We start from the raw sequence: 24889 nt of genomic DNA on the forward strand, positions 1-24889 counted from the left end.
GATTAATAGCATGTATACTGCTTTAGTAGGTAAAAACAAGTGGACTTAGTACCTAGTCAGCACAATAACTTAAAATAGGAAGGTAGCAGATAGCAGTGGCTACCTTCCCAGCTGCCACCTCAAGATAGCCATGTCCAAAATATAACCTATGTCAGATTGCTGTCTTGGGGAGGGTAAGGAAAGGGAGGAAGGGAGAAAAATTTGGAAATAGAAATCTTATAAAAACAAATGTTGAAAATGATTTTTACATGTAACTGGAAAATAATAAAATACTTTTATAATTAAAAAAAGATATCCATGTCCAGGGCTCTGGTGTCTCTATCTCCTCCCCATAGGTCCTTGTGTCCTTAGAGGTCTCTCCGAGGTCTCCCATCCTTTCTCAATCACCTGCTTTAGAGGTGTCTGCCCAGGTGTTAGAATTCCTATTTATTTTTAATGGACACAGCTTGTTTGAAGAGGAAAATAACAACTACCCTTAAAGTCCCTTTGTATGCTTCATATCAATCAATTTCCCACCCTGATGCTGAATTAGAAACTGTCAAGTCAAGTAAGTTAGGAGGTAGATAAGGGGATAGGACAGAAGGAGATCCTAAATTTAGGTTTCTGATGAGTTTTCAGCCTAGATCCCCATTTTGGGTCTGAGCTCAATTTTGTGATATGTGCCCACGCTTGTAAAAGAAGTAAGGGCGGGGAACGCGAAACCATTTTACAGTTGGGAAATGGAGGCCCAGGTTGATGTTCTTTCCCCAAAAGGCAACTTTTCTCTTTTTCAATCTTTATAATGACTGTTAATGTTGATATGAAGGTACAGAAAATCTTGGGTTATTTCCACTGATACGCTCTGGCCTCCTTAGCTGGTTTTCTCTTCCCCAGCGACACTTACTTCTTGGTGTGTAATTCGGATTCCATTATAAAATGACATAACTGTGTTAGGTCCCACTGCTACTTTAGAAAACAGTCCTTCTCCAGCATTGGGAATGTGTGATTCAGCGACATAAACCCTAAGGAGAACCAAAACAAGGGGTGGGGATGAGGTTCAGATAGATCTGGAGCTCTCTAAAGCATGATTATGACTATTCACTGAGAACACAATGTCTGCCTGTGCAAGTTGCATGACTGGAGCTAAGAAAGGGTCCAATAACTGATGAAGAGACATATAACTCTACTCTGGCTCACAGAAGCAAAGAACGGTTGAGGTGGAATGTTATACACTTTATCAGACCCGGGAGATGTGCTTGGTTCTTTCTCTTTGGTAGAAGGGAAAGTCCTATTAGGAGACAAGTCAAATGATTGGAAAGTGATAGTGATACAAAAAAAATTTTTTTAAAGCATCAACAAAACATTAAAAGGCCACTATATGGTACAGTGGGTAGAGTTCTGGGTCTGGAGTCAGGAAAATTGATCTTCCTGAGTTCAAATCTAGCCTCAGACACTGTCTAGTCATGTGATCCTGGGTAAAAAGTCACGTTACCCTATTTGCCTCAATTTCCTCATTTATAAAATGAGCTGGAGAAGGAAATGGCAAACTGCTCCTGTATCTTTGCCAAGAAAACTCCAAAGATCACAAAGAGTTGGACATAACTGCCACAACCGAACAAAACAAAACAAAAAGAATTAAAGCCTAACTAAAACCTTCTTGTCTGCTAATTGGAAAAAGTGTAAGATGGGTCTCTTTTGAGAAGGGATTACCTTTAAAAGGTCTTACAATAACATGTTGAAGTTTTTAGTTTCAGTGGGTATTTTAAAAAGAATGTTTTGTATTTTTGGTAAATGTAAATTTTTCACTAATTCACTAATTTCCCAAGGGACACCTTTTCAAAAGCTTAAGAAAGTGCTACCTTAACTTGTTAATGCTTAAAAGAAAGGGCCATCTTAATTGGAAATGAATTTTATTTTTTTATTTTATTTTTTTGCAGGGCAATGAGGGTTAAGGAACTTGCCCAGGGTCACACAGCTAGTAAGTGTCAAGTGCCTGAGGTCAGATTTGAACTCAGGTCCTCCTGAATCCAGGGCCAGTGTTTTATCCACTGCACCAGCAGGGATTATCTTTTGCCTTTCTCTGTATCCCCAGAGTTTAGCTCAGTGCCTAGCACTGTAGGTGCTTAATAAATGCCTATTATAAGGATATGAACCTCCCACAAGGAGGAGACTAAGAGAATGAGGAGATAATCTACTTTTCTCACTATAAATATAACCATTTTTCCTCTCCCTATTCAAGACACCTATCTCCTTTGGGTGATTCTCCCTATGGCTACCTATCTTTTTAATTTTTTTTTTTTTTTTTTTTTTTTTTTAGGCAATGGGGGTTAAGTGACTTGCCCATGGTCACACAGCTAGTAAGTGTCAAGTGTCTGAGGCCGGATTTGAACTCAGGTACTCCTGAATCCTGGGCCGGTGCTTTAACCACTGCGCCATCTAACTGCCCCCCCCACCTATCTTTTAATAAAACTTGGGGAACTGAAAAAAAAATGCTAGTTATAGACTGACTGAACAATAATAACATCAAGTCACATAACTTCTCTGAGCCTGAAATCCTATCCATTAACATGGAGTTGATAATATTTGCATAGTTACCTCCTAGGATATCTGTGAGGCCCAAATGAGATAACATAGATGAAGCACTTTGAAACTTAAAAGTGTTGTGTATCGGGCCTCAGACACTTAACACTTACTAGCTGTGTGACCCTGGGCAAGTCACTTAACCCCAATTGCCTCACTTAAAAAAAAAAAAGTATGTAAAGGGAAGCCATGATCATTCTTAAGTGAATAAGTAAACTTTATCATACCGAGTACCACCGTCAAGCTCTAGTACTAAATCCATAGTTGTTTCATATCAGATAAATGAAATGAGAGTCATTTAACAATTCTGAAGGAAACAAAACAACCCACCTCTCTGACTCATAAGGATCAGGAAGCAGAGGATTTGTAGAAATGCAGGATGGTGTCGACTTATCAAAATGGTAGACAGAACCTAAAAAACAAAAACCCAGGCAGAATCACCATTAGCATGTAGTAATGAAAAATATTCATCTCTCTCTCTCTGTCTCTCACTGTAACAACAAATGGTAAAATGTTTCAAAGAAATGACACCAAATTATGTCCTAAAATAGAAATAAATCCTACAGCAGAGGAAACAAACATATGACATTTGGAGACATATTATGAGACATCCATCCACTTTCCTTGGGTCATTAGGATCACAGAATCATAGATGCATGAAGCCTCAAAGCCCATCTAATCAAGACCCCTCATTTTATAGATGAGATCAAGGCCCAGAGATTTCAAGTGATTGGCTTAAAGTCACATAGGTAGTAAATGACTAAGCTAGAATTGGAACGTAAGTCCTCTAGGTTCCAAATCAAGAATTCCCTTCAATACATTACATTATCATGTTCCAAAAGTCTTAGTGAAGTTTTAAACTATTAAATAAGGTCTGCTAATTCTCACTTACTTTATGTTGCTTAGCAGAATATAAAACTTTTTATACAGGGTCAATTACCCAGGAATAGACAACTAAATAGGTAGCTACAGACAATTCCTTCCCCCCTCCTCTTAAATACAATTTAATAGTTTAAAACTTCATTAGGACTTTGGGCACAGGAGACAGAGCCAAGGTGGTGAAGTACAGACTAGGACCCAGCTGAACTCTCCCAACCTACCCCTTCAAATGACTTTAAAATAATGTCTCAAATCAAATTTTGGAGTGGCAGAGCCAACAAAAGGTCAAAGAAAGACATTTATTAGCCTAAGACAATTTAGGAGGTTTATAGGAGAAGTCAGTAACATCGGGGTGGGTGAAGGCACAGGGCAAAGCCAGAGCAGTGGCAATGGGTGTGGCAACAGCAGCAGCTTTGTGAGCTCTTAGCCCAGAGGCAGTAAGGGAGTGGGACAACTGGTCATAAAGAGAATTTAGGGGACCATTTGCTGGCACTGTGTGCAGCTGGCACTAACTAACAGCTATATTGTCCATAAGTAGTTCTAGGTCAAAGTTCCAAGGTGGAGAAGAGTGCTTGTGATCAAGTGCTAGGGAGCATGGGTCCTGGTCACAGTTTCAGGATCAAGAGGAATACTAGTACTCTTGGCTGCAGGGAATCAAGGACCCTTCCTGTGTAAAGTCTAGAGCACGGGAAAAGCAGTGACCACATCTCTCCGCAGACTACATCACCTTTCAAGCAGCAAAAGCTTAAAGACCCCCAGAACTGGCTCTGAAAAAGCCTGAAGCTTGGGACAGTTCCTCCTCCAGGTGAGCAGAATCCATCTTCAACATACAGTTCAAAGTAAAGAAATAGGCTGGGAAAATGAGCAAACAAACAAACAAACAAACTCCACCATTAAAATCTACTACTACCACTGTGGAAGGGAAGACCAAGACATAAACTTAGAAGAAGAAAACAATATGAAAATAGCTAAAAGCAAAGCCTCAAAGAAAAATGTTAATTGAACCCAAGGCCAGCAAGAATTAATGGATGAATTAAAGATAGAGGGAAAAAAGGGAAAAGAAATGATAGTGAGGCAAGAAAATTATGAAAAGAGAATTAACAGATGGGGCAGCTAGGTGGCACAGTGAATAAAGCACTGGCCTTGGATTCAGGGGTTCATGAGTTCAAATCCAGTCACTTGACATGTACTAGCTGTGTGACCCTGGGCAAGTTACTTAACCCTGATTGCCCTTCAAAAAACAAAACAAAACAAAAAGAATAAATAGGCATTTGGGGGCAGCTAGGTGGTGCAGTGGATAAAGCACTGGCTCTGGATTCAGGAGGAACTGAGTTCAAAATCCAGCCTCAGACACTTGACACTTACTAGCTGTGTGACCCTGGGCAAGTCACTTAACCCTCATTGCCCTGCCCCCCCCTCCAAAAAAAAGAAAAGATAATTAACAGCTTGGTAAAAGAGGCACAAAAAGTACTAAAGGAAATATTACCTTCAAAACCAGAATTGTAAAAATGGTAAAAGAGGCACAAAAAATCATTGAAGAAAGAAGTTAAAAAGCAAAATTGGTCAAATGAAAAGAGGTAAAAAAAATTTCACTTAAGAGATCATTTATTTTTTTAATTAAAAATTATTGGACTATCTAAAATCCATGATAAAAAAAGAGCCTAGATATCATATTTCAAGAAATAATCAAGGCAAACTGCCTCCAAATCTTAGATCTAGAGGGTAAAATAGAAATGGAAAGAATTCATCAATCATCTCTTGAAAGAGATCTCAAAATGAAAATTCTCAGGAATATTATAGCCAAATTCCAGAACTCCCAAGTCAGGGAAAAAATACTTCAAGCAGCCAGAAAGAAATGATTCAAATATTGTGGAACCACAGTCAGAATCACATAAGACTTACCAGCTTCCAGGTAAAAGGAGTGGAGGGTTTGGAATATGATATTCCAGAGGGAAAGTGAGCTAGGATTACAACCAAGAATAACCTACCCAGGAAAACTGAGTGTTTATAGCATTTATACCTATTATATATAGTATTTATACTTCAGGGTGGGAAATGGACATTTAGTGAAAGAGAGGACTTTCAAGCATTACAGATGAAAAAACCAAAGCTGAATAGAAAATATGACATTCAAGCACAAGACTCAAGAGAAGTATATAAAGGTAAATATGAAAGAATAATCATAAGGGACTCAATAAAGTTAAATTGTTTACATCCCTATATGGCAAAATGATGCATGTAATTCCTAAGAACTCTATCATATTACAGCAGTTAAAAAGAACTTACCTAGATAGAGGGCATGGTTGTAAGTCAATTATGTTGGAATGATTTAAAAAATAATAAAGGAAGAGGTGAGAAAGAGGGATTCACTGGGAGAAAGGGGCAAAGAAAGGTAGAATGGGAAAAATTCTTTCACATAAAAGAGGTGCCTAAAGAAATGCTTTTACAGTAGAGGGGAAAATGGACAGTGGCAAGCAACACTTGAACCTCACTCTCATCAGAATTGGTTCATAATGGGAAAAATTTGTATACACCCTCAGTTGGATATAGAAATCTATCTTACCCAATAGGGAGATAGTAAGGGAACTGGAAAAGAGATATAGAGGTGGAGGGATGAAAAAAGGGAGGGTGGATTGGGGGAGGCAGTGGTTAGAAACAAGACAGACTTTTCAGGAGGGACAGGATAAAAGAAGAGAGAAGAATAAAGAGAAAAATGGGATGGAGGAAAACGCACAGTTAGTGCATAACTGAGAATGAATGGGATGAGTTAATTCATAGAATGGAAACAGAAAGCAGAATGGATTGGATACTAGAATCCAATAATATGTTGCGTCCAACAGACACACTTGGGACAGAAAGACATATACAAAGTTGAAAGGAAGGGCTGGAGCAGAATCAATTATGCTTCAGCTGAAATGAAGAGGCAGGAGTGGCAATCATGATCTCAGACAAAGTAAAAGTAAAATTAGACCTAATTGTAAGAGATAATTGGGAAAACTATATTTTGATAAGAGGTACCATAAACAATGAAGTAACATGGAAAAATTTTGCAGCAAGTTTTTCTGATAGAGATCTCATTTCATATGAAAAAAAATGCTCTAAATCACTATTGATTAGAGGAATGTAAATTAAAACAACTCTGAGGCACCACCTCGCACATCAGAAATGACAAATGCTGGAGGGAATGTGGGAAAATAGGTACATTAATAAACTGTTGGTGGAGTGGTGAATTGGTCCAACATTCTAGAGAAATCTGGAACTATGCCCAAAGGGCTATAAAACTGTGCCTTTGATCTAGCGATACCACTACGGGCTGGAGGGGTTGGGGGGCTGGGGTGGAGGTGGGGCAGCTAGGTGATGCAATGAATAGAGCACTGACACTGAAGCTGGGAGGACCCAGGTTTAAATCTCTCCTCAGACACTTACTAGCTGTGTGACCCTGGGCAAGTCACTTAATCCCAATTGTTTTAAAACATCCGGGACCATCTCTAGTCATCCTGATATATATCTTGCCACTGAACCCAGATGGCTCTGGAGGAGACAGTGAGGTTGGTGACTTTGCACAGCCTTCCCTCATTTAAATCCAATTCAGTGCAAGTCATGACATCAGTCCCTGGTATCATGGTTCTCTTCAGAATGGAGGACAAACAACCACTACTAGGTTTGTATTCCAAAGAGAGCGAAGAAAAAAAGGAAAGGACCTATATGTACAAAAATATTTATAGCAGTTCTTTTTGTGGTGGCAAGGAATTGGAAATTGAGGGGATGCCCATCAATTGGTGAATGGCTGAACAAGTTGTGACATGATTGTGATGGAATATTATTGTGCTATAAGAAATGATGGGGGGGCGGGGAGCTAGGTGGCGCAGTGGATAAAGCACTGGCCTTGGATTCAGGAGGACCTGAGGACAAATCCAGATTAAGATGCTTGACACTTACTAGCTGTGTGACCTTAGGCAAGTCACTTAACCCTTGTTGCCCCACAAAAAACAAACAAACAAAAAGCTAAAAAAAAAAAGAAAGAAAGAAATGATGAGGGGTATGGTTTCAAAAAAATTATGGCAAGATCTATATGAACTGATGCAAGGTAAAGTGAGAAGAACCAGGAGATTATTGTGCATATATTCCACATCCAAGATTTTGAATGTCAGGTTTCACTTCTCTGGCTACAATCTCATCTTTCTTCATACATTTGCCTTCATAATCATTTTAGTCCATTCCTAGGTTTAGATAATCCCCATCATCTGCTTTCAATGCTCACACTTCAAGGATACTAAACAATGCTGAAGAAAGTTGAGACATTTCTGGTTGCATTCTCTACAAACAGCTCAGCTGTTCGGTTCTCACTGCTCTGAACTTCTTTCATCTCTCATTGATTCCCTATCACATTTCTCACAGCAGTTGTTCTGAACCTTTTCTGCTCTCCTCAGCCACAAGCCTATACCTTCATTGTGCAAATTCCCTTGCTTCCTACCTTGCTGAGATGATGATCAAGGCCATTTGATACAAATTCCCTCAACCTCATTTCCTCTCCATTTCATAATTTCTCTCTTTACCCATCTTCTTTCCTCCTGACTTAGATGAAGAAAGGTCTCTCATCCTTTTAAAAGCTAACTTGTAGGGCAGCTAGGTGGTGCAGTGGATAAAGCACCGGCCCTGGATTCAGGAGGATCTGAGTTCAAATCCGGCCTCAGACACTTAACGCTTACTAGCTTTGTGACCCTGGACAAGTCACTTAACCCCAATTGCCTCACCAAAAAAAAAAAAAAAAAGCTAACTTGTTTCTTCAATCCTATCCCCACTCATTTCCTCCAGAACCCTGGTTCATCAATGTGGTATCAGGTATGAAGGTTTGGACTGAAGTCCTAACTCTGCCATTGACTAACTCACAGACTTAGGACAATGACTTTGGAGATGACCTCTAAGGTCCCCTCTAGCTTTACATTTGTTTTTTTAGGAAACCTCTTTAAACTAAAGTTTCCTAACCTGTAAAATGAATGAATTCATGTTAGGCTGTTTCCCAGCTTTAGCTTTTGGTGAGTCTACGAATTCTTGCTCTTGTCACCAGACCTAAGTAAAAATAAAAGAAAAAACCACCAATTTTCTTGGATCCTATTACCCTCTCAAAGTATCGCCACCTTTTCTGTTTCCTTTATTGCCCAAACCTCAAAAAAATATAAATTATATTTGCTGTCTCTAGCTACTTTCTCACGAGCCATTCTCTTTCTAATGTCTTATATTCTGTCCTTCAGCTCCATCACTTTAATAAACTGCTCTCTCTGAGATCACCAGTCCTATCCTAATCACTGATTCAATGGGCTTTTACTGGTCCTTATCCTTTTTGATCATCCTACATGTAACTACACTCCTGACTTTTCCTTACACCCTTTCTAATGATTTTGGTTTCCCTTTATTTGTATTCTTCTATTTACTACACTCTGTCCTTAGGTGATTCTATCCATTCCCTCTGCTTCAAGTCCTAGTAAAGTACAGGTGATTCCCAAATCTGTATTTCCAGTCATTTTTTTCAAAGCACTAGGTTGACTTTTAAAGTTTTTGATATCCCATTCACATTTTGAATGTCAGGTTTCACTTCTCTGACTACAATCTCATCTTAGATATCTGTGCCTGTATGTTTTGTCAGTACCTCAAAATCAAAATGTTTAAGCTGAAATTGTTGTCTTGAACTGCTCAAATAACTATTCCTTCCAAGTTCCCTATTTCTGTTAATGGTACCACTTTTGTTTTTGTGGGTTTTTTTACAGGGCAATGAGGGTTAAGTGACTTGCCCAAGGGTCACACAGCTAGTAAGTGTAAGTGTCTGAGGCCGGATTTGAACTCAGGTCTTCCTGAATCCAGGGCTGGTGCTTTATCCACTGTGCCACCTCGCTGCCCCAATGGTACCACTTTTATCCCCTTTATCTAGGAATATTTCCTTCTCCTTCATCCGATTACCAAGTCTTAACAGTTCTTCCTCTTCAATGTCTTTTCCATTCATTCCTTCTGCTCTGTTCTCAATGCCATCCCTCCTAGTTTAGCCCCGTTACCTCTCATCTGGACCACTGCAATAGCCTACTAATTGGTCTCCATAACTATTCAATCCCTGTTCCAGTCTATCCCTCATTCTACCATCAGATTAATTTTCCTCATGCAAGGCTCTAATGATGGTGCTTCCCTCCAATTTCAGGGGCTTCTCACTGAAGTTCAAACTCCTTAGTTTATCATCTAAAGGCCAATACAATCTGATCCCAATTTACCTTCCAGTCTTCTCTCACCAAACATGCACAGATTTCCACCTCTTGGTTCACATTATTTCTTAGTTCAAAAACAGCCCTTCATCCTTCACTCATCAAAATCATCTTCCCAATCCTTCAAGGTCCAATTGAAATGCTGTATCCTCCATTATTCTTCTATTTCACAAGCATGGGGCAGCTAGGTGGTGCAGTGGATAGAGCCCTGGTCCTGGAGTCAGGAGGACCTGAGTTTAAATCTCTCCTCAAACACCTACTAGCTGTGTGACTCTGGGCAAGTCCCTTAACCCTAACTATCTTAAACATCCAGGGTCATCTCCAGTTATCCTGATTTATACCTTTCCACTGGACCCAGATGGCTCTGGAGGATACAGTGAGGTTGGTGACCTTGCACAGTCCTCCCTCACTTAAATCCAATTCAGTGCAAGTCATATCACCCTGATGTCATGGTCCTCTTCGAGAACAAAGGACAAACAACAACATTTCACAAGCATGCATTGAAGGATCCTGGGCCCTTTTTCTGCTTTTCGTTTTTCAGCTATTATATGGAAGCCTTTTGTTTTTCAGCTATTATGTGTATGTTCCTAACCTCCACCTGAGCATCAAAGGGGAAAAAAGAAAGGGAGAAGACAAGGCTGATGTTGAGAACAGAAGTTTCCTTTTCTCTTGCTCTTATTAACATTATTAACATTTCCCTTGGAAATACTTTTTTCCTTCTAGTGTTGATCATTCTGGCCCAAAACAGTAAATAGGCTAGAGTGGGTTATTTGCCATTCACATGAAAGCAGACCATACTTTTACAGTTGAACAATGGATTGGAAGGTGCTGAGGATGTAAGATCCCACTGTGCTTAATGGTTTTATTAAAAGTCATTTGTTTGCAAAGAACACTCTCACTCAGCAAAGTGTTTCCTATACATATCTTAAATCATAAAAGATTAGACGAAATATAAAACAGTAAAGACAATTGTTGAAAAACCTGATACTAATTGAGGCAGGGAGCGATGTGCTAGTCAAAAGTATTTGCGGGGCAGCTAGGTGGCTCAGTGGATAAAGCACTGGCCCTGGATTCAGGAAGACCGGAGTTCAAATCCAACCTCAGACACTTGACACTAGCTGTGTGACCCTGGGCAAGTCACTTAACCCTCATTGCCCTGCAAAAAAAGAATTAATTTTTTAAAAAGTATTTGCCATGGTCAGACACTGTCCAGTGCAAAGTCCGAATGGAAAAGGGATTCTCTCTGGATAGTGTGATACTCCAGATATTTACAGCTTCAGGTGGCATTGTGCTGATTTATCAAGCCTTAGAACAACCTGGAGCCTTTCAGATGAAATCCATAATCACTCTAGAATTTGGTGTAAGTATGCATGCAAGAAAAAGCAAATGGAAAGGAAAAGGAATTTTAGTAAACCACTTACAAACTATCATGATTTGTCTGTGAACAGAAAAACTCATAGTTCTATACCTGGAAAGGACCTTAAGAGATCATCTCTTCCAACCCCCTCATTCTCCAAAGGATGAAACTGAGGCCCAGTTAAGTTTAATGATGTCCAAGGTCACACATCTAATAAGTGGAGACATATTATCCAGACTATGATATACAATAGGGTATACAGCCCGTAGAGCTGGTTCTCAGTATCTTGGGAAAAAAGTGCAGAAGGTCAAAGGACTGAATAGAAGAAGAGGGTTGGACTGTATTTGGGAGATCTGGCATTACTTTTAATTATACTATGAAACAAGATAGCTGAATAGTTATATTTATGAATCAATAGCTTTAATATTCAAAACTTCTTTCCTTATGCTTAAAACTTCTTTCCTTATACTTTCTTTTTCTACTGCAGTAGCTTCTAGTTTCTAGCCTTGTAACCTATGCCTGATCGGTGGATATGTAAATAATTTGATCTCAATATACCAGAATGAATCACACAGTCACCTAATAGAGCACAGAAAGGTACTCCTCAAAGGAAACATGTTTTGTCTGGCTATGATGACAAGTGACTATTACTGTCTGTCCCAACACACTTAATTTATAAAAATGATTCAGCACAACTGCTACAGTAGCACCTGTAGGCTTTCAGAAACCTGCCTTCAGGTTCTAAGTGGTTTGTGGGTCAGATGCACTCTTAACTATAATTCCAAGTCCCTACCAGAGTGTTTACTTTTCTTAGGCAAAGGCAAAAAATGAAATGACAGTAACATAATGTCCCTTCTTTAAACTTGGAACTTGTTATCCCATAAATATACACAGTTACAGTGAGAAGAGTGGATGTACATGGGGCTCACTCATAGAGTACACATATGAAAGAGAACACATGTGGCCACAGTATATACATGGAAGTGCGATTTAAAGCTATAAAGCTACCAAAGTCTTCTTATAATATCATCATGTGTCTATCTGCTGAGCTTGCTCCCTGCTAGGTGTTGTTTCCAGTTCTTGCCATTGAATGTCACATCTCCACTCCAGCTAATATTTTGCTATCCAGATAGCCTCAGATTCTCCTATTACTCTGTGGATCATATACTAGGGATACTGTGGTTAGTAAGCCTCTCCCCTGAAGGGGAGGGGTCAGAGTTCTGTCGGTCAGCTCTTTCAGTCTTCTACTGGTTTTTACTTAATCCTTAGCTAAGTCTCTATTTTGAGGTCCACTAGACATTTTGTTCACTATCCACTGAGGACTCCTGTAGTAAGCATCTTCTCTTCAGAAGACTTCAGATCTTTCAGCCAAAGGCTATAAAGTTCTGCTTTTTAACTAATGTTATCACAGAAAATAGGAGATGCCCAGGCTAAGACTATTCATCTTGACCCAACCCTACAGTTTTTTTTCCCTTCTCTTTGCCAGCTATTCTCCCATCCTAAATATATTTCTATCCCAAGGCCCCATTCTCCTGACTGGTGACTGCTACTCAGACCACTATTTCAGAAGGATCTCCTATAATGCTTCACTTAACTTCCAACTCTCTAGCCTTATTTTCTTCCTCTGTGTCAGTCATTTTGACCCCTGAATTCCACCTCCCCTTCCCCCCTATTTTTCAGGTCTCCTTTATATGTGGTCTTCCCTCATTAAGCTCCTTGAAGGTTGTCTTGCTTGCTTTTGTTTCATCATCACTTAACACAATGTCTGACACATAGTAAGCACTTAATAAATGCTCACTTGATCTGTCTATCAATCTATCAATCATTTATGTATATTCTCTGAACTCCTCTCTCCTCTTTTACTTCCTTAGACTCCTTTAGTCACAACTCTCATCCAACTTTTCTGAAACCCATTTTAGTTCTTTGTTCTTATACTCATCCCAGTTAGGATAAGTATCCCCAGAGGCCTATTTCTTCTTTTTGTTGTTATTTCTTCTTAAATGAAACTATGGTAAGTGAGAGAAGTGATTGTTTTTCTTTCACATTAATAACCAATTATTAAGTTAGGATTCAGGTTTTTTCCCTTTATTTCCTCATTTAGGGATCAATTGTATAGTTCACCCAGCCTAGTCTCTGAAGGACAAGGCTGATAGATGAGACTGCCCAAATCATCTGGGGACATGCTCCTCAAACTTAGGTAGGACCCCACCAAACTAGAAGACCTTACTTCTGTTTAGAGTATAAACAGAATCTAATCTTGGTGCATTCTACCTGAAGCATCCATCCCATGCCCTTGCAACCCTCAATTAGGGTTTAAGGAGACCTAGCTCATGAAGGAGAAAACCAACCAGAGTGGTCTGCATCGAGATGGATTCCTTTGTCCAAATTGCTGCAGATGGCTGAGTCTTATGATCAATCCACCTTCTTAGTACAGGAGCTGAAGACTTTTAGTCCATTTTCTCATTAATATGTCTACCCCTCATCAATTGTTTGCTTGTCAGGGTTGATTTTCACCTGTCAGGGGCACTTCCTTTTCCAAAGGTCTTTAAACATTCAGTGATCTCCATAGCTTTATCTTTGGTTACCAAGAGAGACCACGGATCATAAGGGCTGGACCGGTTGGAGAAGGAAGAATGAAAAAAGCTAGTTCCACTTCCTCCATCCATCCACTCCATCACAAATCAGAGCCTAATCTCCCTATAATTTCTCTATACCACTTCAAAAATCAATGTCTCTCCCAAATGTGACCTCTCAACACTATAAAACAATTTCTTTTTTTCTTTTATTTTGAAAACCAATTTCTTCTGGTGGAATCTATGATGAAAGGGAAGAATATTTACAAAATACACAGCGCCCCACCCTCCCTCAACCTGCACAGACACATACAATCATATTGGTTTTAACTTTAAAATCAGAATAGCAAACTCCAAAGTTTACTTACTTCCTGGTACCAGTTCAAAGTAGGGCTTTCCTTCCTCAATTGACATGTTAGCCAATTTTCCTTCTATCAACTCTCCATCTATGAATTTCCCATAAATAGTGGTCCTTCCATCAGGGTACACATAAGCTATTTTGTCTCCGGTCATCTCCCCTTCTTCATTAACTTCACCTACCAGAGTACCTCCATCCTGGTAGGAGAAACCAAAAAACAAGAAACATTATATATAGACATAATAGGAACAAGATATTTCTTCACCCAGTCTCCTACTCAGTTTATTCCTAATTTTATGAAGTATAGTCCTTACAGGGGTAGCTAGGTGACACAGTAGATAGAGTGCCTGGCCTGCAGTCAGGAAGACCTAACTTCAAATCCAACTTCAGACACTTACTAGCTCTGTGATCCTGGGCAAGTCACTTATCCCTGTTCACCTTAGTTTCCTCATCTGTAAAATGAGCTGGAGAAGGAAATGGCAAACCACTACATTGTCTTTGTCAAGAAAACTCCAAACAGGGACATGAAGAGTCAGCGTGACTGAAAAACAACAAATAGTAGGACTCAGAAGGTAGAAGCACCTTTAAAAATTAAACAAACAATTCATCATCTGAAATACACATGATGACTGAAGAATGCATGAGTAGGTGTAAGAATACAAGAGAGGAGGGCAGCTAGATGGAGCAGTGGATAGAGCACCAGCCCTGGAGTCAGGAGTACCTGAGTTCAAATCCGGTCTCAGACACTTAATACTTACTAGCTGTGTGACCCTGGGCAAGTCACTTAACCTCAATTGCCTCACTAAACAAACAAACAAACAAACAAACAAAAAAGAGTACAAGAGAGGAGAGGAATAAGAAGGAAAGCCTGACACAGAGATGGGGATGCTCAAAGTTCTCATCTGGCTTAGATAAAAACTAGCTGCAATTTCAGTAACATCATTTACAAACTATTATAGTTTGCTTGTGAACAGGAAAATTCATAACTCTAGATCTAGAAAGGCCCTTAAGAGATCATCTCTTGCAACCTCTTAATTCTACAAAGAAGGAAACTGAAGCCCAGTTAAGTTTAATGATGTCTGAGGCCACATATTTCTTTTTTGGGGGTGGGGCAATGAGGGTTAAATGACTTGTCCAGGATCACACAGCTAGTAAGTATCAAGTATCTGAGGTCGGATTTGAACTCAGGTCCTCCTGAATCCAGGGCTGGTGCTTTATCCACTGCACCACCTAGCCGCCCCAGGTCACATATCTTTTAAGTGGAAAAGCTAAGATTATAACCCAGGACCTCTGACTCTGAATAGAAGGTGAAAAAATGACTGCAATAAAAACTATTCCCAAATTAATGTATAACAGAGGACCATAAAAATCTGATTATAGCCACAATTTATTCTGTTGCTTCTTTTCCTCCCCTTCTCCCCTACATCTATCAAACCCTGGTGTTAAGGGCTGAGAAGATTGTGGCATCATAGATTTAGAACTTGATGGGATTTTTAGTAGGCAATCTAATCCACACTCCTAATTTTACAGATGAAGAAATTGAGGCTGAAGAAAGTTAAGAGAGTTGCCTAGGTTAACACACATATAATAGCAGAACCAGGATTTGAACCCAGGTTGTCTGACTACAAATTCAATGTTCTTTCTATTGTGCCAAACAAAAGGAGAGCATGTAATTGGCAACTAATAAACAAATCAATTTAGCACTTCTCAATCTAATGACATTTTACAGAAATGTGACTGCTTGCTTTTTACAAGGCATCTAGCATAAGAGTTTCTAGACTCTCATTTTCTACTTTTTGTGGGGATGCTAAACCATAAACATGTATCCCTGTTGGAAGACTAAAGAAAACCCTCCCTCGTCTCCTTTTCACTCTCTTCCCTCTTGATGTCACTTCTCCCATGTGTCTCTTGCTTCTCTACTTTTGCTTCTTTCCTCACCCTATTCCAGTGGAGGAGCTAATTTTGTTTTGGGTCTATTTCACATGGGTAAATTTTTTGTCCCCCAAAGATAATTGTTTTGGGGAAGGATATGGGGCACAGGTTACTTCTGTATATCCCAAAATGTAAGTACACATACATAAGAGATGGTGTCCTAGTTGAACTGAGGAACTAAAAAATGATGAGCGATCTGGGTCACAGGTGCCTATATTGTGTGTGTGTGTGTGTGTGTGTGTGTGTGTGTGTGTGTTTTCATCCATAAAACTCTTAGAGTGATATTTCTAGTGTAACTAAGAACTGCAGGAATACATAAAAGATCTTGGAGGTTTTGATATAAATAATAGTTAGTTATATCATGACTTTTTCCAATAACTCAGTTATTTTCCCAACTCAAAGGTTCATATGCCTGAAGATTATTCTGTTAAGTAGCACGGGGTTACTGAATATTCCCACAAGTGCCAGAGACGGAGAAGCAGCAAGAAAAAACAAATAGAAGGTTCGTATTTTCTGCTCTACACTATTCAAACTGAGAGGTATTCAAATACTCTAGAAAAACAGAACACTTCCTTGAGAGGGACATTATAGGAAATGCTTTTTGTGTTCTGGAAATGCATCAGAAGCATCTTTTATGCTTTTTCCTCCCTGCTAGCTTATTCCTAATTATACTGAAAACATTAGCACAGTGCAAAAGGGGATAATAACACCTTCAGCACTGCCTCCCTTCCAGGAGAGCTGAGAGGATTATTGAAACAAGGATTGTTGAAACACTGAAGCTCTTTAGACAGACTCTCTCCCAATGAATGTCATTAATGTGGTTTTTCAAGAGAAATCTGCTTGTTCTGTACACCTTTTACTTTAAGCTTTCATCTGATCCTTATTTATGCATTTGTGTATTCTGATAGTGTCTAGAAGCTTGTTTTTGTGAGGGGAAATGCAAAGTTTTGATTTTTTTTTTTAACTAAAGGAAAAAAACAACTTGAGGGCAGCTAGGTGGTACAGTGGAAAGAGCACTGGCCCTGGAGTCAGGAGGACCAGAGTTCAAATCCAGCCTCAGACACTTACTAGCTGTCCCACTAGCTGTGGGACCCTGGGCAAGTCACTTGACCCTGATTGCTTCCCCTCAAAAATCCCCCCAAAGCAAACAAACAAATTTGTATGACAGTTCCAAAGTTCATAATATCATCAACTTAGAAGAGGAAGGGGAAGTCATTGTTTGTCCTTCTTTCTTCTTTTCTTTTTTTTTTGTTGTGAGGCAATTGGGGTTAAGTGACTTGCCCAGGGTCACACAGCTAGTAAGTGTCAAGGGTCTGAGGCTGGCTTTGAACTCAGGTCCTCCTGAATCCAAGGCCAGTGCTTTATCCACTGTGCCACCTAGCTGCCCCTGTCCTTTCTTAAAGAGGACCGTGACATTGGGGTGATGTCATGACTTGCACTGAATTGGATTTAAGTGAGGGAGGGCTGTGCAAGGTCACCAGCCTCACTCTCTCCTCCAGAGCCTTACTCTAACCCTCTGTTTTACAGAAGAGGAGACTGAGGCCCAGAGAGGTTGAGTGACTTGTCTAAGGTCACACACAAGTGAGAGATGTAGTAACTCTAACTCCAAATCCAGCACTCATTCCACACCACCACATTGTCTCAAGGAAACCCGATAGGCAAATTGCACTCCCCAGCTTGGATCTCCTTTATGTACACTTGGTCCAGCTGAGTTGCTTTCTGTCTTTGTTTTCTTTAATGCCCTTTTTGCCTTCTTAACAAATACATCTGTGATGTTGGAGTCCCTGTGTTGGGGTTTTACTGTCCTTGGTGGTGAAAAGTTTCTTATAAGGCTCCTTTGTTGATCTTTCCATTTTTCTCCCTTTTGTCCTTTTAAAATTTTTATCCTTAAATGCCCTTAGGATAGCTTTGCTTAGCTAGGTTCTTACCAAGCTTTCTTTACGCTGCTTTTGCCCTCTATTGCTTCTGTTTTAATGAGTGATTTTGTTGTTGTTAAGTTGTTATTCAGTTATGTCCAACTCTCCATGACCCCATTTGGGGTTTTCGTGGCAAAGATACTGGAGTGGTTTGCCATTTCCTTCTCCAGCTCATTTAAGAGCAGAGGAAACTGAGGCAAACAGGGTGAAGTGACTTACCCTGGGTCACACAACTAATAAAGTGTCTGAAGCCAGATTTAAACTCATGAGGATGAATCTTTCTGATTCTAAGCCCAGTGCTTTATCCACTGTGCCACCTAGCTGCCCATAATAAGTGAAACTGTGCATAATTTCCCATATTCCTCCTTTGTAAGATTTTATAAATTAATCTATATTCCAAATTAGTGTTGCATTTGGTTACTCCCTCTCCTCCCTTGGCAAAGGTTTGCTAAGGCACTTTTTTTTAACTCTTTTGGTCTTCTTGTTATGATGACAGTGACATTTATAGTGCTTACTATGGTTTGGGTGCTGTGCTAAGCGATTTACAAATATTATCTCACTGTATCTTCACAATTACCCTGAGAGGTTGCTGCAATTATTACCCCCATTTTACAGATGAGGAAATAGAGGGCAAAGGTTCAGCGACTTGCCCATGGTCACACAGCTAGTTAGTGTCTGAGACTGAATTTGAACTTGTCCTCCTGACTCCAAACCCAGTGTCTTATCAACTGTGCCACCTAACTGATAAATGTGTGTGTCTGTGCATACATACATACATACACATGTATATATAATTGATTTATATTATTTAAACTTCAGTATGGAATTTGGTCCATAACCCATTTTTCTTTATCAGGAACTTGTTTGACTATGTCAAGATTGAGTTGTTTCAATTGCACCCAGTGACTCTTTTTTCTCACTTTCATTCTTTTTCTACCTGTGTATTCATTTTGATCTTTACTCTAATAAGTTGGTAGTCTGAAAACATATGTGATTCAGGTATGACTATCACCTCAAAAAAAAACAGATGCCCCCCCAAAAATAACTTGCTCCCTATTTATTAAAATAGCAATGTAAATTTTTATGATGTTATTCTGTGTTTGCCCCAACTAATGGCCATTGAGTCTTTTCCTCAAGTATTCATAAGGCTCAGACCTGAGACTTCTGTGTGATCTACAAGTCTTTGGCTTCTTTATTCCTCATTCCCAATCCATGCTTTTCAAACAATTTCTTTCCATTTTCATCTAGTCTTAACTTCACATTGAAGTCCCTGAATATAGTACCGTGGAAAGAGCACAGCCTCTGGGTTCAAATTCTACCCCTCTGGCTTCCCTATGTAACCATGTACAAGCCATTTATCCTCTGTGGGCCTCGGTTTATTTGTCTGTAAAATCTCATTCTTTGATGATGGCAACCGTGACATGAAAGAAAGTACAAGATGGCCCCAGACCCACGTGGTTCCCTTCTGCTTCTGAAGTGATGGTGACAGAGAGGTGGAAAGGGGGGCGGAGAGTGCTAAAGTTTATAGACAATCTAAAAACTAATTTCGTTGTTGATAATCCACATGTGAGATCCCTGTCCAAAGAACAATGAGTGAACTGAGTGAGCACTGCAGGAACTGAATGAAATCAATCTTGACATTCTTGTTATAAATGAAATTAGCAGGAAATTGCAGCTAAATGTAAGGGTGATTGTATTAAATGGCCTCCAGGGTCCCTTCCAGCCCAACGTCCATGACTCTCTCAATAGGAGGCTTGTAGGCTGATTTCATTTGGAGGGCATTATCAAATTCTTCCTAGAATTTCTCTACACCTTCATTCTCAGAAAGAGATATTAATGCATAAACTGCAACTATTTTCATGTTATTCCTTTTTTTATTTTTTATTTATTTTTCTTTCTTTTTGGCGAGGCAGTTGGGATTAAGTAACTTGCCCAGGGTCACACAGCTAGTAAGTGTTAAGTATCTGAGGCCGGATTTGAACTCAGGTCCTCCTGACTCCAGGGCAGGTGCTCTATCCACTGCACCACCTAGCTGCCCCCATGTTATTCCTTTTGCAAATATTTATCATGAGAGCTGGAATAGGAGATAACCAAATGTCTCATGTGCCAGTGCTTCTTGTTACCTTGGGATATATGATAGATGAAACTCGGCCACTTCCTTTATTTGCTTCTCCAAGGAGAATCTGGGAACTGCCTTTCAATTAGGTGTGACTTCCTTCTGGTTTCATTTATAACAAGAATGTCAAGTTTGGTTTGATTTGATTCCTTCTGTGCTCTGTTTGCTCACTGGTCATTGGACAGGGATCTCACATTTGGAGAGTTAAAGTTTGTTGTTGTTCAGTTGTTTCAGTCATGTCTGAATCTTTGTGACCCCATTTGGGGTTTTCTTGGCAGAGATACTGGAGTCGTTTGTCATTTCCTTCTCCAGCTCATTTTACAGATGAGGAAACTGAAGCAAAATTAACTGACTTGCCCAGGGTCACACAGCTACTATGTGTCTAAGGCCAGATCTGAGCTCACGAAAATGCATCTTCCTGACTCCAGGCCTGGCACTCTATCCCCTGTGCCACCTAATTGCCCCACATAAAGTTTATAAACTATCTAAAAACTATTATTCATAGCATCTCTGCCCTCTTTCCCACCACTTTGTCACCATCACTAAAGAAGAGGAAGGAGGCCACATAGGATAGAGGTCATTTTGTACTCTTTTGCGTGTCATGGGTTGCCATGGACAAAGAATCCATCACCAAATGACCTAGTCATAGTGACCCTCTCTGTACTTAGTGAGACTGATCTCACAAAGCGGACTCAGTCCTTTTCCAATATCCTAGAATCTGTTAGAGACTACATTCAACTTGACATAACCTTTGGGACCCCTGGGTCATCTCCACACAATAAGGCATCTGAGTAGAACTTTGTGGAGCAAATATGAACTATTGTTAAAATAGTTATTTTTGCATTTCTTATCTCCCCTAGCAGACAATAATCATCATGAGGGCAAATACTGTATGACTTATTCTTCTTTGTAACCCCAAAGCACTTAGCTTCCGGATAATTGGCTTTAACAACAGAAGGACCAGTTGTAAAACTGGATGCAAAAAACATTATCATTTTACTCTTAAATAAAAAATTTCATCCTATTTGTTCTATTTTCTTTGCTTTAGGGATTAAAAAAAATGTACCATGTAAACTGACATAGTTTGGTCCTTTGAGGTAGCCTGAAATCCTTGTCCTTCTGGTATTAAACAAATATTTGTTTAATAAAAAACAAAATTTGTATCAGCTTTATTAGCACTATGAGTGATGACCAAAATACTCAGTCTGTATCATTACAGATATCTTCTAGGATTTTGGCAAACATCTCCCTAAGGACTCTGCCCTTTGATGTCAGCCCTATTTCTGACTAATCATTTAGCCAAACTGGGACTCTATTTGTTTTTCTCATCTATAAAATGAAGGTATAGATTAAACTAGATGAAGTTACTAAGGCACCTTCAACTTGTTCTAAATCCTATGAGTGAACCCATTTAGTCTACCTATTCAACATCTACTATGTGCCAGGCACTGTTCTAGGTATAGAGATGATGGAGGAGGCTGAAAGGGTTAACAAATAACCCAAGATTTGATCAATAGTACCTAAAAGGGTTAACAGAGAAACTTAGGTTTGTGTGCTTACAGTACTATAACCAAGAGAGTTCAACTCCCTATAAACCAACACCATCAACAGATACAGTAACTAGGGACTATTAACCATTAATAGCCATTAATATTCCTAGATGACAGGACACCTAGAAACCAGATCTTAAGTAAAGAGATATTATAAAAACAGGGACCCTCTGGCATTGAGAAGTTTAAGCATGTCTTTGGGAACATGTGCAGAAAAAGCCAAAATTTGTCCTTAGATTCACCTTCTGATGGGTAAACCCCCCAAACACACTTCCAAGGAAAAAGGTATCTGCCTTGGAGGTTGTTTTAGGACCCTAGGAACTCCAAATTAGAATAAGACCTCCCATGAACCTCCCACAAGGAGGATATTAAGATAAAGAGGAGATAACCTACTTTTTCTTATTATAAATATAAACATTTTCATCCCCCTATTCAAGACACCCATCTCCATGGTGCTCTCCCTATGGTCAACAATCTTTCAATAAAACTTGGGAAACTGAGTCACTGAATCTTGTAATTCTTTGGGATGCCACATGATTAATTTGATCCATTAAACCCACCCCCTACATCAGAGAGATCCCTCCCCATTCCCCCCAAAAACCCAACAACCCACCAAACAAACAATCTAGTCCCTGCCTTTAAAGAGCTTCCATTATATGAGGTGAAATTGGGGAAGAGGAAAGAAGAAATTCAGTAAAAATACAAAAGAACTTCCTGGTAGAGGGCATTAGCAACTAAGGGAATCAGAACAGGCTCTTTTTGTAGAAGTGGGTACTTGAGCCAAGGTCTGAAGGAAGCTGAGGGGTTCTAAAATGCAACATTGAGGAGGGAGATCATTCTTGGCCCTGGGGGAAGGCTGGTGCATAGGCACAGACATCAGAAGTACAATGTCCTATGTGGGGAAACAGCTGGGCTATCTAGCTAGAATGTGGAGGGTGGGGAAGAGAGTAATGTACCAGATGCCTAGAAATGGCCAGGAGCCATTGGGATGGGCTTTAAAAGCCACATGAAGCTCTGCAATGGGTAAAAATCTTTCAATATCTAGGCAAGAATGTTCCATACACAATAGTGGATGGTGGAGACAAAAGGTTGGATACCAGTCCTGATTCAGTTGCCTCCCAGAAGATAGGAAACCACACAATTCCTTTGAAGCTTAGCTGTAAAATGGCAATAATAATACTTACACTGCCTTATCTCACTAGGTTGTTGTGAGAATTGCATGGAATAATATACATAAAGCATTTTATAACTACAGAGTGCTACTACATAAATATCATTATCATCTGTCTGGCCAGTAATGAAAGCTACTTATTTCCTGAGGAGGCTGGATGTTTCCAGATCCTTGTAAATGTTTTGGTTATTTAATTTTTTTTAACAGGGCTACCTCACATGTCATTTTCTTCTATCCCCATTTACAGGTCTGGGAGTAAAACTTAGAAGCAGAGCAGCAGTATGTAAATAGATTTAGGAGGGGCTGCCAATCTTATTACTTGTGCCTGAGTGAATGTTCTCATCAAAAAAAAAAATCATGAAATAACAGCCTTTGGATGAAATGAAGGCATGATTTTATTTAGATTCAAATGCTAGACAAAATAAACTTCAAGATCAATGTTTTCCCAAATCCATTCATTTGAAAGGCTTTCAGGAAAGTCACCAAATGCAGCTGAGGTATCAGAAAAATCCAGACAGGGCAGCTCAGAGCAGTGATTTCTTGCCTGGTTTGGCCACACCCTGGAATTATTGTCTTTAATTATCTATCTCAAGCAATGCCAAGACATGCTGCCAAATCACTGAAGGCCAAATGAATGTTAATTCTTTGAAACACACAACTGTCACAAGGTCCTTATATAAGACCCAGGATGGACCTTGTGAAATCAAGCAATAATAGTGAGGCAATTTGAAAAAGGAAAATCTCAGGCTTATTCTTGGTCCATCAGAGACAGAAACGGTAATGGAATGTGTCACTCTCACTTTCTCACCCCAATAGAGGTAAATCCAGAAAGCCAACCAGGCAAGGGAATGAAAAGCCTATTTAGTTTGGGCCATTATATTAGTTATGAAATGGAAGAACTAATAGTTGTTACTGTAAGCCATTTCCACCCCCCACCTCCCAAATTATATATATATGAGACAGGTACTCTGAGGAGGTAAAGAGAATGCTAGAGTCAGACACTTTGCTAAGAATTTTACATTATACAGTTGAGGAAACTGGGGCAGTCAGAGGTTAAGTGACTTGACCAGGGTCACACAGCTAGTAAGTGTCTGATGCCAGATTTGAACTCTGGTCTTCCTGCCTCCCAGCTCAGTACTCAATCCACTGTGTTATCCAGTTGTCTAGTCAGGAAGATCTGGGTTTGAATTCCACCTCAGCCACTCGTTAACTGTATGAACATGGGCAAGTTACTTAACCTCCATGACCCTTAGGCAACTAATAATAAGTTACTGACTAGTTACGATTTAAATTAGGTGAAGGAAGTTCCCACATTAATGAAATTGTAGGTCCTTCATATATATTGACATTAAAATACAGGTTAAAGGTATTAAATTGTAAAAAGGTGAAGGGTTGGGGGTAGATTTGTATTATATTTGGTCCATTTGTTAGTTAATATTAAATTTATAAAAATCACATAAAAACATGTTATTTCTTAGCCAAGTTAATAATCATTAGGCTTACTGGGTAATATATCCAGCAAATCCCATGCCGAATATTATCTTTGTATTGTCCCTTGAAGATCAGTCTCCCATCTGAGTCATACTCCTGTGCAGGTCCATTCAGTTCTCCATCTGCATAGGTGCCCTTGAGGACTCCTCCATCCTCGTACCTGTATACTCCTTGCCCTTGTAAGGCATCATCTACATAATACCCTTCCAGTGTGCTAAGAAAGAGAGAGAGAGAGAGAGAGAGAAGGGGTTCAACCCTCTTATAGAAATTAGCACCGCATCAACTTAACTCCAGGCTCAACTCTTCAATAACTCTGTGTGTGTGTGTGTGTGTGTGGCCTTAAATTCAAAACAGGCCCCAAAATTTCCAAGGATCATAAGGATCACATAAGTAAGATTAGGAATGGTAGGCTAGACTTAACTCTTAACCTCCGGTTCCTCCTGCAGTCATTTATGTTTTCCCTCTAGGGTAAAGTCAAGAGAAGGGGAAAGGTACAGGGGAAAATTGAGACCATCTCTAAACTTCAAGTGTGTCAAACTCATACCCTTTCCTATAATTGCTAGGGTAGAAATGTCAAGGCAGGGTACCCCTTAGCACTCCCTTACCACTCATCCTCAAGAATGATGGCTTCCAAGGTATGGGTCAGAGTCCCTGGATAGCCCCTGACAATCGTTCAGTCTATAATGTATTAAAGATGGTCTCTTGTAATATAGATATTCACCATGAGCAAATGACCAGG

At 39.6% G+C, this 24889-nt stretch overlaps 1 protein-coding gene across 1 annotated transcript in view; it reads right to left on the minus strand.

The window, feature by feature from the left end:
* SETD7 (SET domain containing 7, histone lysine methyltransferase) overlaps positions 1-24889 on the minus strand; it is a 73040-nt gene that overhangs the window by 16670 nt on the left and 31481 nt on the right. The window contains exons 3-6 of the mRNA XM_043973273.1: positions 24163-24364; positions 13985-14171; positions 2890-2971; positions 884-1001 (exon numbers count right to left, since the gene is read on the minus strand). Coding sequence (XP_043829208.1) covers positions 884-1001; positions 2890-2971; positions 13985-14171; positions 24163-24364 — 589 coding nt within the window. The remainder of the gene's footprint in view (positions 1-883; positions 1002-2889; positions 2972-13984; positions 14172-24162; positions 24365-24889) is intronic.

This window comes from Dromiciops gliroides, chromosome 6 (genome assembly GCF_019393635.1).
Source record: "Dromiciops gliroides isolate mDroGli1 chromosome 6, mDroGli1.pri, whole genome shotgun sequence".
Taxonomy (NCBI): domain Eukaryota; kingdom Metazoa; phylum Chordata; class Mammalia; order Microbiotheria; family Microbiotheriidae; genus Dromiciops; species Dromiciops gliroides.